This window comes from Ahaetulla prasina, chromosome 2, assembly GCF_028640845.1.
Source record: "Ahaetulla prasina isolate Xishuangbanna chromosome 2, ASM2864084v1, whole genome shotgun sequence".
NCBI classification, from domain to species: Eukaryota; Metazoa; Chordata; class Lepidosauria; order Squamata; family Colubridae; genus Ahaetulla; species Ahaetulla prasina.
The window spans coordinates 121,629,736-121,645,640 of NC_080540.1; the positions used below are offsets into that span (position 1 = coordinate 121,629,736).

At 36.4% G+C, this 15,905-nt stretch overlaps 1 protein-coding gene across 1 annotated transcript in view; it reads left to right on the top strand.

The window, feature by feature from the left end:
* Positions 1 to 11,679, top strand: part of CFAP52 (cilia and flagella associated protein 52) — a 33,987-nt gene extending 22,308 nt beyond the window's left edge. The window contains exons 7-14 of the mRNA XM_058169602.1: positions 3,807 to 3,907; positions 5,019 to 5,189; positions 8,661 to 8,809; positions 9,451 to 9,596; positions 9,945 to 10,096; positions 10,643 to 10,745; positions 10,969 to 11,080; positions 11,335 to 11,679. Coding sequence (XP_058025585.1) covers positions 3,807 to 3,907; positions 5,019 to 5,189; positions 8,661 to 8,809; positions 9,451 to 9,596; positions 9,945 to 10,096; positions 10,643 to 10,745; positions 10,969 to 11,080; positions 11,335 to 11,516 — 1,116 coding nt within the window. The 3' untranslated portion in view covers positions 11,517 to 11,679. The remainder of the gene's footprint in view (positions 1 to 3,806; positions 3,908 to 5,018; positions 5,190 to 8,660; positions 8,810 to 9,450; positions 9,597 to 9,944; positions 10,097 to 10,642; positions 10,746 to 10,968; positions 11,081 to 11,334) is intronic.
* The last annotated feature ends 4,226 nt before the right edge of the window (positions 11,680 to 15,905 follow it).

Sequence of the window (15,905 nt, forward strand, 5' to 3'; positions counted from 1 at the left end):
AGTTGAAACAGTTTATGTAGGGGATGATGAAATGAGATAGGCTTGGTAAACGTGTTAAACATAGTTGGAAAGAAGCTATTCAGTTCAGCTAGAAGCATGGAGCTTTATTGAGGTGTTTACATTATGTTAAACCACTTGAGTGAAAGTAATTAGAATATGGGATGCAGAACTTCATTTTCCTGCAGGGAAATAAGTGAGCTTCATTTTGCCTTGGAAGATGTCCTTTGCAATCAAGGCTAGGATTTCTTTGTGTAACAAGTAAATAATAAAATAAATGTTAAACCTTCCAGCAGCCTTTATATTTAACTCACAAGGCACAATAAAGTAGAAAGCAAACCACTGCATCATTGCTATGAGTTGCTGAGCATTATCAGCGTTATGGATTATATAGCTGCCTGTCTATTAGCAGTGATGTATAGAACAACCTTGAAATTAATCTGTTGGCAGTAGATTTTGGAAAAATGATCACTGAAGTAAGTATATTTTTTGATGGAATTAAAAAAAAACATGAATCCAAGTTATTTAAAATTGGTATGCCTAGGACAGTTAAAACTGTATCTAGAAATGTAGTCAAAATCTGTCAATGAAGATCTTATTTTATCACCTGTTACATGGCAAAGCTGTGAAGGCATTTCAAACTCACCTGACTACTGTGCTGCAGTGGATTGAGACAGAGTGGATGGACAGTTGATAGCTTAGAGATTTGTAAAGCATGATTGATCCCCCTAAGAAAGCTTTGTGTTCAAAGATAATCCTGCTGCTGGATAATTGCTGAAGAGCATTCCTCATCAGACTATTAGCACAAAAGCTGACTTCCACCCTAATACGTGTAACCTCATGTGAACATGAACATCTGTTCATTTTAAAAGGGCATTTCCATAGCAGAATTTTAAAGAGATCCTCTTCTACAAGCATCCACTTGATGATACAGTGCCATTATGGGTAGTCCTTTGCAATATAACAGAATAGAATAGAATAGAATAGAATAGAATAGAATAGAATAGAATAGAATAGAATAGAATAGAATAGAATAGAATAGAATTTTTGATTGGCCAAGTGTGATTGGACACACAAGGAATTTGTCTTTGTGCATATGCTCTCAGTGTACATAAAAGAAAAGATATGTTCATCAAGAATCATAAGGTACAACACTTAATGATAGTCAGAGTACAAATAAGCAATTAGGAAGCAACATTAATATAAATCGTAAGGATACAAGTAACAAAGTTACGGTCATAGAGTCATACAGTAAGTGGAAGGAGATGGATGGTGGGAACGATGAGAAGATTAATAGTAGTGCAGATTAAATAAATAGTTTGACAGTGTTGAGGGAATTATTTGTTTAGCAGAGTGATGGCGTTTGGGAAAAAACTGTTCTTGTGTCTAGTTGTTCTGGTGTGCAGTGCTCTATAGCATCGTTTTGAGGGTAGGAGTTGAAACAGTTTATGTAGGGGATGATGAAATGAGATAGGCTTGGTAAACGTGTTAAACATAGTTGGAAAGAAGCTATTCAGTTCAGCTAGAAGCATGGAGCTTTATTGATATGTGTTTATGTAGTTTGCTAAATTTGTGGATAGTGAAGGAATTCTGTTGCTGAAAATAGTATCTATCCAAAAAAGTCAAGGCGATCAGGAAGGAAGGAAGCTCATCATGAGTGCTATTTGCTAAGACAGCTCTGGAAAGGATAGTTGGAGGCAACTCAGAAACAAGTACTGAGATAAATTGATAAAAAATTATTTTAAAAAGTATATAATGACAACAATCTTTATGTAAATAACTATAATGTGGACTTCTATCATTATCGTCTGCCTTTTTTCAGTCTTCATAATTGTTCAACTCTATTCAAGTCCTGTCTAGTCATTTCTAAAAGCTAATAAAAGATAATGCTGTTAGTGTATCATTGCAGCTTGTGCATATGTTATCAAATAAAAATGCTACATCTGAAACTGTGCACAGACAAATGATAATATAGCATGGTTATCTTTGCCCACAAGCTTCTAGTACCCGTGCAATGCCTGTTTGGAGATGTAAGTCACAATACAATACAATACAATACAATACAATACAATACAATACAATACAAAATCAGTCATGTTCAACCTTACATTCTACTGGCTTGTAACTTTCATCACTCTAAAGCTAGCAGGGACAAAGTGTTTGGACTTGGTGAACATATAATTCACATATGGAGAGTACTAGTTTGGGAAAGACTAGTAAAGACATTTTTAGAAGAACTAGTGGACACATATAGGAGTGTTCCATGATCTTTACTTCTCCTTTGTTAACTTATTTTCCTTATGCACACTAGCAGATTTATACATCTGATTTAGTGAAATGGTTGAATCAGTGGCTAGAACTGGGGCCAATAAATCAAAGCTAAAATAAGATGGAAGTATTTGGGTAAGCGGGCCATTCAAAAGACTGAAGTTCAACTTCTTTTGAACCAATCGTGCTCCCTTTAAAATATTGCAGACTGTGAGCCTTCAGAGATTTAGATGTTACCGAAGATCCAGCAAAGTATCTTTTGCCAGCTACAGCCTCTTCTGGATATAGACTGGCCTCAGCTAACTTCTGTTGAGATATTTTCTGCAAGTAAAAGTTAGGAATCCTTTTGGACAACTGTCCAGAAACTGCTGACCTAGTTGGGGCAACTGATTAGAACAATCTTGCCAAGTCTAGATTGAAAATATCAGTTCCTTACCTGTTTACACAATTTGAAATCCAGACATTTTAAAGTCCACGTGTTTTCTCAGCCTAGCTGTATATTGGTTTCCCAATGGTTTCTGTCCATGGGCTTTTGCCATCCATGGGAAATTCAATGGGAAATGGGAATAGGGCCTCCATAATTTTAGCATCACTTATGGACTATTCCCCCTCCTAAAAACATTTATTGGCTCCAATTTTTATTTTGTTTGAACTAAGTTTTGTATTTGTATGAATTGATAGAAAGTTTTATTCAACAGTGATTGTAGTGCCATCAGAAAGCTTAAAGCAGAATGTTAATACTTTTGCCTATTATAGCTTTCAAAAATTTCTTGATACTTGACCCTCCACAGAACTTTGGAGGATGGTGGCATTGATAAAAAGCAAATGTTTCATTATGCACAAGTAAAATGCTTTCCACTAATGCAGAATTGCCATTTGAAAGAACCTATTGCATTTATTAGGTTTTTTAAAGTTCTGTGAATCTATGTATCCTAAAAGTCAATAGTGCATTAAAGATAAAGTTCGAAACATTTTTCTTTGTTTGATATCTTTAACTCTTTCTAATATGACTTAGTGCTATTATGTGTGTGCTTATTCACTCTTGGTTTATACATTCTTATTTTAAGTGATTTCTGTACATAAGCTTGACCGTAACCGAAAGTGACATAAATATTGCAGAAATATGTCTATCCATTCATCTGAAGGATAAACTAGATTGGTACTCATGAAAATTCACTCCATATTGACTAATCATTCAGTCACTGTCCTTCAACCTCAGTCTGTGACTATGTAAGATGGTTACTGTTCAGGACTGTTAAATTAAATTTGTCTTAGAGAATAGCCCCAGATGCATGAAATTTGGCATGAAATATATACATGCTTAGCTTTAGGGAATGACAGATCTTTTGTATGACATAATTGTACAGCAAGATAACAAAACAGTTAGTTGATCTCAATAGATTTGATAGAAGATCACTGATCAAACAGTAATCTCAGTTGCTTACTGTACATCTTGGTGAATTAAGCTGTCAATGTATAAAAATACAGTGATTTGTTTAGCATCTAAATAAGTTAAATGTCTTCATCTTGCCTTTTCTTAGGGAGTCACAGCTTTGCTTTTGCTGAAAGTGGGTGACTTGGTCATTGGCACTGGAGCTGGAATCTTAGCCCTTTGCTCGGGATCCAAGTATAAAATAATCAAGTGAGTTTTTGAATTTTCTTGGGTGAGGACATTAATATTACAAGGTCCATACAGTGAAGAGAACAGGTTATTTTGAGTCCATGGAGAGATCTGTAGGTGTATGAGCCACCTTATCCAAAGCCTTGATAGGTTTATGCTGGCATACAAACAGAAAGAATAGCATTCTCCTCCCTCCCTTCTCCATTTTTTTTTTAAATATCCCTTCCAGGGAAATTGTGCATTGTAGCTTCAGGGATAACATTCATTCTCTTTCCATGCCCCAAGTCAGAAACATGTGGGATCTAAAGCACATTTCAGTCCCGCTCCCTTTATGCTTTTGTTGATGTTAGAACTGTAAGGTATGGATGCCATAGGGTCTCAGATGAAATACATTAGATTTATCTATCTTGGGGAAGGGGAGGCTTGATCTTTCCCAGGGTACCTGGGACACTCTTCAGCAACAGAGGACTGCAGTTTTGGAGGCATACAGGGCAAAAAATATGCCAAAGAGCACAGCATGATATAATTGCTAATTTAATGTGATGTCTTTCAGCTCAAAAATTCATCTCTGAAGTACCAATTTAACATGCACGGATGCTAACTGTGCAATAAATAAAGCAATCTCAGTGAATAGATTATTTAAAATATTAGCAGTTCTTTCCTGAGATGTCAAAATTGTTTTTTAATTCATGAAATAGCATTAATAAAAGAGGAAAAAATCCACACAATAATTACATTCTAACCTTTAGATTTAAAAGTAAGAGTGGCACAGTGGTTAGAATGCAGAAGAATGTTTTTGGCGCAGGCTAAGTCTGCCCAGTGCCAGCAGTTTGATCCTAACCATGGTTAGGCACATGGTTGACTCAGCCTTCCAGCCTTCCGAAGTTGGTAGAGGGTCCAGACTGTTGGGGTGATATGCTGACTTAGAGAGGGCTGTAAAAGCACAGTGAAGCAGTATATAAGTCTAAGTGTTATTGCAATTGCTAAAATATTTCTGGATTGCTGAGATTGCTAAGATTCGCTATCACTGAAGGGAGAAAAGTTGTGGGGGGAAAAAACCCTAGAGCTTGGGAAGATTGAGTCATCAGAAACCCATTTATCTTTTGTGCAAATCTTTCATTTTGTTTTACAGAAAAGTTCAATTGGAAGGTGCTATCACATCCATCACACCTCGAGGGCAGGGCCACCAGTTTTTTGTGGGCACAAATGAGTCACAGATTTACCGATTCTCATATTCTGACTTTAAGGATGAGCTCATAGCCACTTGCCATAATGATGCTATCAATGATATAATTTTCCCATAGTAAGTATAAGTCAAAGAATTTTTTTCTCCTGTTCAATGGAAAAGGCTTTGAATGCATGGTAGTTGGAATAGTTTTCATCTAGGAGGGTAAGCATGTTCTTAAGTAATCCTTCCCCTTAATTTATAAGAAAAATAATAATAATTAGAACTAACTAGTCATTTGGAGACTCTAGCTATTTGGAAGATGCAAGAAGCAGAGCAAACTATAGAATTTGTTGTGTTGTCTGATGCTTTTGTAGTTTTTTCATTTTTCAGTGGTTACAGTATTCTGCTTTTTGTATCTGTTCACATAAATTCTGCCAGTAAAATATTCAGAACTGATCTCATGCAAACTTCTCTTTCACATTTATTTTGATGATATTTGAACTGATGTGTATCAGAAAGAAAATAAAATTGTTTTCCCAGGAGAAATATAAGAATGTTTACTTAAAATCCAGAAATTGGTGATTTCCCCCTACCCACACTGATATTCATGAAATCAAATAGGATCTCAGAACTCTGAGTTTATATTTTACTAAAAAGCAAGGTCATCTGAAAAGAAATATATGGATGATGAATGAATGGAAAAATAACATGAGAGAAAAAAAGACATATTTGGCTGGCCTTATTTGATAAAACTCCCTTTAAATCTGTTTTACTTCTTGATTTCAAACATCTTGAATCATCAGTATGTTTCTGTTTTCTTACTTTATGTAAAATTTGACATATACTTCACACAATTCCAGATTCTATTCCACACGATTCTACAACTAGATTTATAGGCAATGTTGAGAACTGTATGTATACTTGTGTGTCAATAATGTTTTTCTCTGGCATGATTCCCAAAATAATTTGGGATGTATCTTTCCAAATTATCGTTTAGATCAAACTATTAAATTTCCTCATTTTTTTAAAAAAAAGCATGTGGATTATTCTGACAGCTGCAGTTTATATTTATTTATTTTGTGGATGCTTTTTTTGTTTTAGTGTTTCTGATTTGTTTTATTTGTTTTAATTGTTTTATAGTTTTAGAATTGTAAGCTGTCCAGAGTCATTTGGTGGAGTTGGGTGGCTATAGATATTGAATATAAATAAATAAATTTAAAAAAAACCCTGACAATTAGAACTTTACTATTTTATAGATAAGGTCTGCTTGCCCTCATCTTGATTAAATCAACTTGATTAACTCATTCTTGAGGCAGATTGAATAGAATAGAATAGAATAGAATTTTTTATTGGCCAAGTGTGATTGGACACACAAGGAATTTGTCTTGGTGCATATGCTCTCAGTGTACATAAAAGAAAAGATACGTTCATCAAGGTACAACATTTACAACACAAATGATGGTCAATAGATCAATATAAATCATAAGGATTACCAGCAACAAAGTTACAGTCATACAGTCATAAGTGGAAAGAGATTGGTGATGGGAACGATGAGAAGATTAATAGTAGTGCAGATTGGATCAGTTGACCAAAAAAAAGACCTCACAAATAGCTGAAATCTGTTCCATTAGCTGACATTTATTTATTGATACAAGTAGTCATCAACTTATGACCACAATTAGGACTAGAATCTCAAGTCATTCAGTGAAGTGTGTCATTAAGCAAAACACCCAAGTGATCACTTCACTCAACAACTGCAATCCCAGCACTTCTGTAGGTGTCATTAAGTGATCTTCTGGGTTGTTAAGGAGATGGAGTCCCAGGTAAAAAGCGTGGCATGCCTTGGGAGAATGGGGGAGGCCCTGAGAGGGTTTGTTCCTGTGGCCTAGCAATGGATTTCCCCTCCACTTTCCCCACTCTTTAGGATTTTAACTCGGTTCCTACAGCCAAATGAAGGATTTCCTACCAGTGGATGGAAGGGAGGGGAAATCGTTCATTAGGCTGGAAATCTCAGTTCTGGGATGGCCACAGACCAAAAGTGAATAGCATAGTAAGTATGAATGTATGAATTCGTATATACCAGGGGTCAGCAACCTGCGGCTCTTTGAGCCCTCTGCTGCGGCTCCCTGTCAGGTGATCCCACCACTGGCTGGCCCTGCTCCTTGCCCTCCCATCCCAGTCACTCTTCGCCTGGCCTGAAAAGGTAAGGGCGACAGTGGGGGATGGAGAAGCAGCCAGGGCAGAGACAGAGAGATACGGAGAGAGGAGAGAGAGAGAGACATAGAGAGATACAAAGAGAGAGGGAGAGAGGGGGGAGAGAGGGAAGAGAGAGTTATCAAAAGGATTTTGTGGTCCCTGGTGTTTTTTAACAAGTGGTTCTCTGCCTTAATGACCAGCTGGGTAGGCGTGGCTAGAAGTGAGTGGTAGAAGTGAATGGTAGAAGTGGTAGAAGTGAGTGACATCGAGTTGGCCATGCCCACCTAGGTTTTGTGGCTCCCGGTGTTTTCTTCTCTTTGGAAAAAGGACTCAAATGGCTCTTTGAGTATTTAGGGTTGTAGACCCTGGTATATACTATATACTAATGAAGGCTGCTTGATTCAAAGCTAAGATTGAAAACATTTATTAAACTAAAAGGAGTTAGGAAGATCTATCAGGTAACTGTGGTGCAGAGAGAATTACTGTGCCTTCAAACCTGGGTTTCCTAGCAATACTGAAACTCCATATTATAGAGGCTTTCAATCCATGAATTTATTAGAATTAGAGGGATTGTCGGTTCTGCAACCAACTTCAAAGCTGTATTTCAGCAAATGGTTTTAGGTTCAAAAGCTTCGGTAGAGAATGTGTTAAGCTATTTTCCTTGAAGGAACCATCCAATTCTTGTAGTATTATTTCAGAATAGACCAGAATTGTCTTTATCTAGCAGTACTCGAGTTTAATGGCTTTAGGTTCACCTGCTCATGCCACCTAAAAAGTAAGGCAGATACTGCTGCACTTTCTGGAGGAAGCCCTGAAGTGACGTGAGTGAAACTATTCAGAAAATATGCAGAAGCGTGCCTTGAATCCTGGACAAGAGAAAGTATTAGGCAGAGACTCAGACTGGCTTCTCTCTGTCTTCCTATGGAATAAGAGGAAGGAGAAATGTGGGTCTAATTTGCAACATTTTTATATTTATATTCTAACTCACTAAAGCATCGTTCTAGCTGCTTCCTGATCAGGACAACTTCAAAAAACCAAAAGTACCGTATCCTTTGCCTTCCAGGGATAAGGATCAAAATTTGTGACATTTGCCTTGCTATTAATTTCTAAATTATTATTCCAAATATGCTAAAAGGAGCCAGATTTCATTCCTCAAATTAAAGCAGTTTTAAAGCAGCTAATATAGAGTTATCATAAATAGATATATTTATGAAACTCACATTTTAGCTGGAATCAAACTTTTCAAGTTTCTTGAATTTCCAAAAATTCTAGCTGAAAATCCAGTGGCTCTGTTATAACAGGTCTATTGTAATTTTAATGTGTTGTAATTTAGTTATTGAGATTCAATAATAAATTGCTAAATGAAGAAGCAGCAATAGCCAGGTCTGTTTTATTATTTGCACCCTATAGTGGTACATCTGATTTGTTTGCCACATGTTCCAAGAATGATATTCGTGTATGGTATACACCTGAAAATAAGGAGCTGCTACGGATTACGGTCCCCAACATGACTTGTCATGCCATAGATTTCATGCGGGATGGCAAAAGCATCATTTCAGGTAGAAGCATTTTAGAATGTCTGGCTTATTGAAGGACTGTATCAATCATGAATTCTTCTGTTTTAAGTAGTCATTCTGTCACTAACCAAAACTATTAAGGCCAATCCAGCATTTGCTAAGTTCTTAGAGTACTGCAAAATGGTTTGGCTGCATTAAGAGAAGGTAAGGTTGCAGGATAGGGATGAACCACTAAATTGAACTGGTGGTTTTTTTGGTCACAATATATACAGGAACATATACTAAAAGGAAACAATAGGACAGGAATGGTAGGCACGTTTGTGCACTTATGCACGCCTCTTATAGTCCTCTTAGGAATGGGGTGAGGTCAATGGTAGACAGTTTTTGGTAATTCTCAATTTCATAATTTGGCATCATGAACTGCTTAATCCCTGCTGGTTTGTACTATGCAGCCTTGCTGACTTTAATAGAAATTGCTGAGGCTCACCTCATGATAAGAGATAAAATATGCTTTATCCATCATCTACATATTTTTCTTAAAAGCAGTAGGTTCTTCAAATTATCTGCTCTTGAGATTGAACAATCAGCTGTACTGACCACTGAGTTACAGACATCTTACTTTAGGAGGGAGAAAAAGAAGAGATATATATTGCTCTTAGTAAACTCCTTTTATTTTGTGTTAGCTTGGAATGATGGAAAAATCCGTGCCTTTACCCCAGAAACTGGGCGGCTGATGTACGTGGTCGAGCATGCTCATAGTATGGGTGTGACAGCTGTGGCTACCACAAGTGACTGCAAAAGAATAATCAGTGGAGGTGGTGAAGGTCAGGTAAAGAGTCTTGCAGACTTCATCAACATGTATGTCTTTCTGCTCTGAATATAATATTAAATGATAATTCAGCCTTGCTAGATACAACCTGAGTAGTGACTATTATTAAATATATTTCTATGCTGCTGCAATAAAAACCAGCAATGGATTGGTCACATGAATAAAAACCAAGTATAGCATTTTCGTTAAAAGAGGATGAGAGATACGTTAATGTGTAATGTTACTGTATGACAATAATTGATTTATATTTATGTGCCACAAATTATAATCCACAAATATCAAAATCTATCAACCTCAAGAGCCTTCAAATTTCATTTTGGCCTGAATGCTTAATAATGTTTCTATTAGGTGAGAGTATGGGAAGTTGGGAAGGAAACACGCAAGCTAGAAGAAGTAATGAAGGAACACATATCTGCTATTTCTTGCATCAAGATAAAGAAGAACAATCAGGAGTGTGTCACAGCCAGCACTGATGGAACATGCATTATCTGGGATCTTGTGTAAGATCACTTTTGCATAGAAGTATGGCTCAGTTATACTACTGAGTTAAATTCCTTTTCCATAGAATGGATAATTAGATCATAGACAGAGGCCAGACATGGGTATATTGTGTGACAAAAGCAGACAGTCCCTATGTTTTCATATGTATTAGAAATTTAGACACTTAATTATTTCCTTCATTACAGATCAGTAGTAAATACAAAGTTGCTTTTGGTTAAGATTGATCCCTTAATGTTTCCATGCAGTTTTCCGAGCATGATAGAGAAACAGCATGTTTTTGCTGTATTTAAATATATTTCCTAAATATTTGTTCAACTTCTTATATTAGGGTACAGCTGTGGCTCTCCAGGGGGTCCCCTCATCCAAATACTAATCAAGGCTAACTCTGTTTAGCTTTCAGATTAGTCAAGATATTGATTTTAGATTAGGAGTCGTTTGTTTGGGGGTTTTTTTTTCACTTTGGCTGAGGAAAAAATAGTAGAGCAGCTCCTAAGGTCAAGGTATTTAATTAAATGTAATTTCAGAAGCTGGTTTTTTTCCCCTAGCCACTTCATGAGACGGCAGATGATATTGGCCAATACTTTATTCAAATGTGTATGCTATCACCCTGATGAACATCAGCTTATCACAAGTGGCACAGATAGAAAGGTAAGAACATGAGGCTAAAGCATTCATTCATTCATTCTCTATACTGCTGCAATCCAAGAAACTTTTGGCAGTCTGGAATTTATTGGAGTTGGGTGGTTATAACAAATTTGAATAAATCACAATAAATCACACCTAGTTGCATGACTCCAATTACTGTAATTAATCACTGTAGAAAAGTAGTGTTCTATGACCTTCCTTTATTCAATTCTATTCTGGATTCTAGATTGGTTACTGGGAAGTGTTTGATGGATCCCCAATCAGAGAATTAGAGGGCTCCCTTTCTGGTTCTATCAATGGAATGGATATTACAACGGATGGATTGTTTTTTGTGACTGGTAAGGGTTGTTTGTTTTTTAAAAAATCAATCATTTTGAATATATTTTTATCTCTCCCCCTAATGATAGAATCACTCCTTCTCACAGCAAATAGAACATGGAATGGAGGCCATCCAAAGAAAACACCATTGGCTGATTGGAAATCAAAACTGAAACTTTCGCTACCATATCTTGCTATTAACTATAGTTCTATGCCTGCGACTAAGCAGAGTGGTGACAGTTTTACATAGTCTTCTCTCTTCTTTATACCACAGGAGGTGATGACCATCTAGTAAAAGTGTGGGATTATAATGAAGGTGAAGTGATTTCTGTTGGGATTGGTCATAGCGGCAGCATCACCCGCCTGAAGATCTGTCCTAGCAATAAATTAGTTGTGAGTGTGAGTGCTGATGGTGCTATACTTCGTTGGAAATATCCTTACATTTGTAATCCTTAAAAATATTTGCTACTTTTATTGGATTTTTTTAGGGTTGCCTTTAAATAATTGTTCAACTTGGTGCCGTTTTTTAAAGGCATAATTAATTGGTCTGCTCAGAAACGAATTAGTCTGAAAAAGACACCTTTTTATTATTACCATTGTTTTTATTGGTTTCAATTATTTAATTATATGGCATTTTGGTATATTTGTACTATGTTTTAATGTATGATGTCTGAAATGTTAGTTAATATATATATTGTCATGATCCATCCTTCATAGTGAATTAGAAGTTGTACAAATCTATTGTGTAAGCATCCTTAAATCTCTTTCATTAAAAAGGCAAAATACTTGAAATCATAAAGGTTTTACATTTGGAACAGGTTTGAATATATATTGATTCAGTGATGCAGTGCTTCTATGACTGTGAATCCCATTGACTTTTAAATCCTTTACTCATCTAGTTTGCCCTAAATTCCCATGTGATCTATTCCCCTTTTCTTCTCTCACTTTTCTTGTTTCCCCACTGTTGATCTCAGTGTAATCATTTAACTTTTTTGTGCCTAATCCTTTCCCCTTTTCTTTTCTCTCTTGCTTTGTCTTATCCTCTCTATTTTTGCCACTGTTAATCCCAGTGTAATCATTAAAAATATTTTCCTCTAGCCTTTTCCCCTTCCCTTAGTTTGCTTCTTTTTGTAGGTTGTTTCCTCCTATCCCTTCTCTTTTTTTCATTGTTACTCCCAATGTATTCATTTAATTTTTCATAATCAATGTCTTTATCTTCAGTGCTGTTTTCTTGCTTCTCGTACTTAGCCTCTTTATCCAATTGAATATGTTCTGACACAATTTCTCTGATCCGAAGACCCCCTCAACAGCGTTTGTCTAGCTAGATTTTTGCAAGGCTCGTCAGAGCCTGCTATTTTCCAGCCAGTCTCACTACGACGCTTTTGGTTGTCTTTGACTGTGAATCCCAGCAGGCTCTGTCCAGAGAGGAATATTTAAAAATTCCTTATAGTGACGTTAGGTCTTCAGTTCCCCCTGTTGTAGTTCAGTCAGGAGTCTTTCACAGACCTACAACCAGTCTCTTGCATGCATTGCCTGTATTGTATTGTACAACTCTTTCTTCAGGGGAGTCCCTATTCTGTATTTTCCCTCATCTCCAATAAATAGGAGTAAATTAGCAGGATGTACCTGTTCAATTTTCATTTCATTTTCCCACTCAAAATAGAAAGGATACTGGAAAACAGTGCAAGACGCTGGAAACAAATTGCAACTTGCCCTTATTTTGGATCGGGAAAAATTCTTGACATTTCCCCAGTTAACTGCCAAATGCTCTCTATGAGGTGGTTAACATTTGCCTAGAAATACGATTTAAGCTTAACTAATTCAAAGGTTTTGTCTTCAGTGGTATAATTAAGTAAGCAAAGCTCTAAAAGGTCTTGTGATTTTACACGGGGTGAAAGACTATGAACCTGTCATTTTTGACATATACTACTTTGCCTGTTTGCTGTGCTATTTCCAGTTACAAAGGGGCATCTATATGACATACAGTAGCATGCAGTTCTTCTGGATAATCTATCACACCCATTAAATGTCATAGAGGAGGAGCTGCAAATTAATCATTCTGATCTGACTTAAAGTATAAGAATCAGCTTTTATGTAGTTTCTTTAAAACAAAAGATGTTCCTGAAAACTTTCTCTCGATTCAGAAGGCAGTGTTCTAAAATAAGTTCTTTACAGACATAAGCTGTATTTGCCTTGATATTTTTTTTTTATTCTGCCTTCTGCAACTCTTGGATCATTGATATAATGGATGGACTTATGACCATCAGGAGGGAGGAAGCACTTTTATTTTTCCTCATATGAAAAATGATCTAGGCCTTAGGTAAGGCACTACACTGTCTTCTAAGAGAGACGTGAGGATATCGGCGAGGACTTTTGAATCCTCTTCTTGACATCTAGACATTTTTGACATCCGCTTCTTGACATCTTGACAGTTGATTTCAAGGGAAAGAAAGCTAACCTCCTTCATTTGATGTGCTACTTTGCCATTTGAAAGAAGGTTTAATCTCTCACTGAAGTGCGATAAGAAATTCTGCAATTTAGTGAGGTTTTCCTGTAATTCTAGTGGTGTGTGGATAGAAACTTCTTCATTCAGAGTCAGAAGCAGTCTGCTTGACTGACAAATTTCAGAAAGGGTGTTATTTTCTTTACAACAACCTTTATTTGTGTGGTGACTTTACAAATGAGTTCCCAGCATGTATTGGTCAGTTATTCTGGTGTTATACCTCAGGGGCAAAAATATTAATTAAACATGAATGACCCTACAAAGTATTAATACTATCTTAGTTAGCTAATTTATATTTCTGCTTAAAAAAAATAAGTTTTACGCATTCCTGTTTGATAATTTGATGAAAACACCTAGTCCTGTGGCAAGTTGGCAGCTGCAGTTTTCAGATCATCTCTGATCAATTTAAGCAAAATTTCAGTGGCGGCTGCGTTTGCTCAGTTGCTACATGTGTATACAAATCCCAAAGCCCTTAGATTTGGCTCTGCCTTCTTTTATCTAGGAATATTCTTTTCCCTCCCATTAGCCTCACATTATATTTCAGGGAAATGGGATTGGCTTGGTTGGGAGGGAATATTTACAAATTTAAATAATAAATAAATAATATAAATAACTTTCAGTTTATGTTCTTTCTAACTAATTTGGGATTAATTTCCAACTATCTGTGTGGTAAAGTGGGCTGCCCAGAGGTAGCCTAGGTGCAAAAGTTATTACCACGTAAAGACCCCAATTTAGAGTATGTGTGTGATTTAAAGGGGAAAACATGAGCTGCAAAAATCAGATGACCAAATTGATCAGATGACAAAAAGCAAATTATCTGTTGCCTTTTCAGAGGCCCGTTATATTTTTGACTAGGAGAACATGACTTCAATAAGTTTTCCTTTCGTTAACCAAATAGCAGGATGGAACCCTGAAAATGTGGAGGCCGGAGCACCAGCCATGCTATTTCTAGTACCAGCCAAGGCATCCACTAGAGGGCAGCCAAACACTTTTTTATTCCATGTGGAAAGACTCTCCAATTTGGATCTTGATACCGTAATTTCCACAACTGGAAATCCACTGTGTAATAGAACATTAATTTTACTTACTGAAAACTTTAGGAAAAATATTGTTTGTACACCAATCTGCCATTTTGCTTTTTCAAATTCTTGCCTTCTCATGAATATGTTCAGCTGATGTTATTCTGATGAATGCTTGGCATTTATACACAAACTGTTCATGTTTCAACCCCTGAAAATAAATGAATTCTAACAGGATAGAATGACAATAACAGCTTGCAGTTGAAGAAAACTACTAGTCTTTTTCTAGTAGTTGGTCAGCCTTGGACTCCACCATGGCATTAGCAATGCAGGCAGCAGGGGATAAATTGACTTAAGGATCCATCTATTTATTTTTATTTATTTATTTATTTTGTCACAAAAATATATTTAGGTATCATACAAAAAGATTATATAGTATATAAACACATATATGAGTAAATATAAGGAGGTATAAGCATATATATATATATAGGAAGAAGAAAAGAAAAACAATAGGACAGGTAGGCACCTTTGTGCGCTTATGCACGCCCCTTATGGTCCTTTTAGGAATGGGGTGAGGTCAATAGTAGAAAGTTTTTGGTTAAAGCTTTTAGGATTATGGGAAGAGACCGCAGAGTCAGGTAAAGTATTCCAAGCACTGATGATTCTGTTACAGAAGTCATATTTTCTGCAATCTAGATTAAAGCGGTTGACATTGAGTTTAAATCTATTAGTTGCTCTAGTATTATTGCAATTAAAGCTGAAGTAGTCTTTGACAGGAAGGACATTACAATAGATGATTCTGTGAGTTAAACTTAGGTCTTGTCGAAGGCGACGGAGTTCCAAGTTTTCTAAGCCTAGGATTTCAAGTCTGGTGGGATAAGGTATTTTATTGTTTTCAGAGGAATGGAGAACTCTTCTTGTAAAATATTTCTGGACACGTTCAATTGTATTGATGTCAGAGATGTGGTGAGGGTTCCAAACAGGTGAGCTGTATTCTAGAATTGGTCTAGCAAATGTTTTATATGCTCTGGTTAGTAGTGTGGTGTTTTTGGAAAAGAAGCTACGCAAGATTAGGTTTACAACTCTTAGAGCTTTTTTTGCTATGTAGTTGCAGTGGGCTTTGGCACTTAGATCATTTGACATGAAAACTCCAAGGTCTTTAACGGGATGGGGGTCGTCTGTAAGGTAATGTCCATCTAGTATGTACTTAGTGTTTGGGTTTTTTCCTATATGTAAGACTGAGCATTTGCTGGTTGAAATTTGGAGCTGCCAATCTAGCTGCAGGATTATTGACTACAATGAAGGCAGAGCTATAATGTC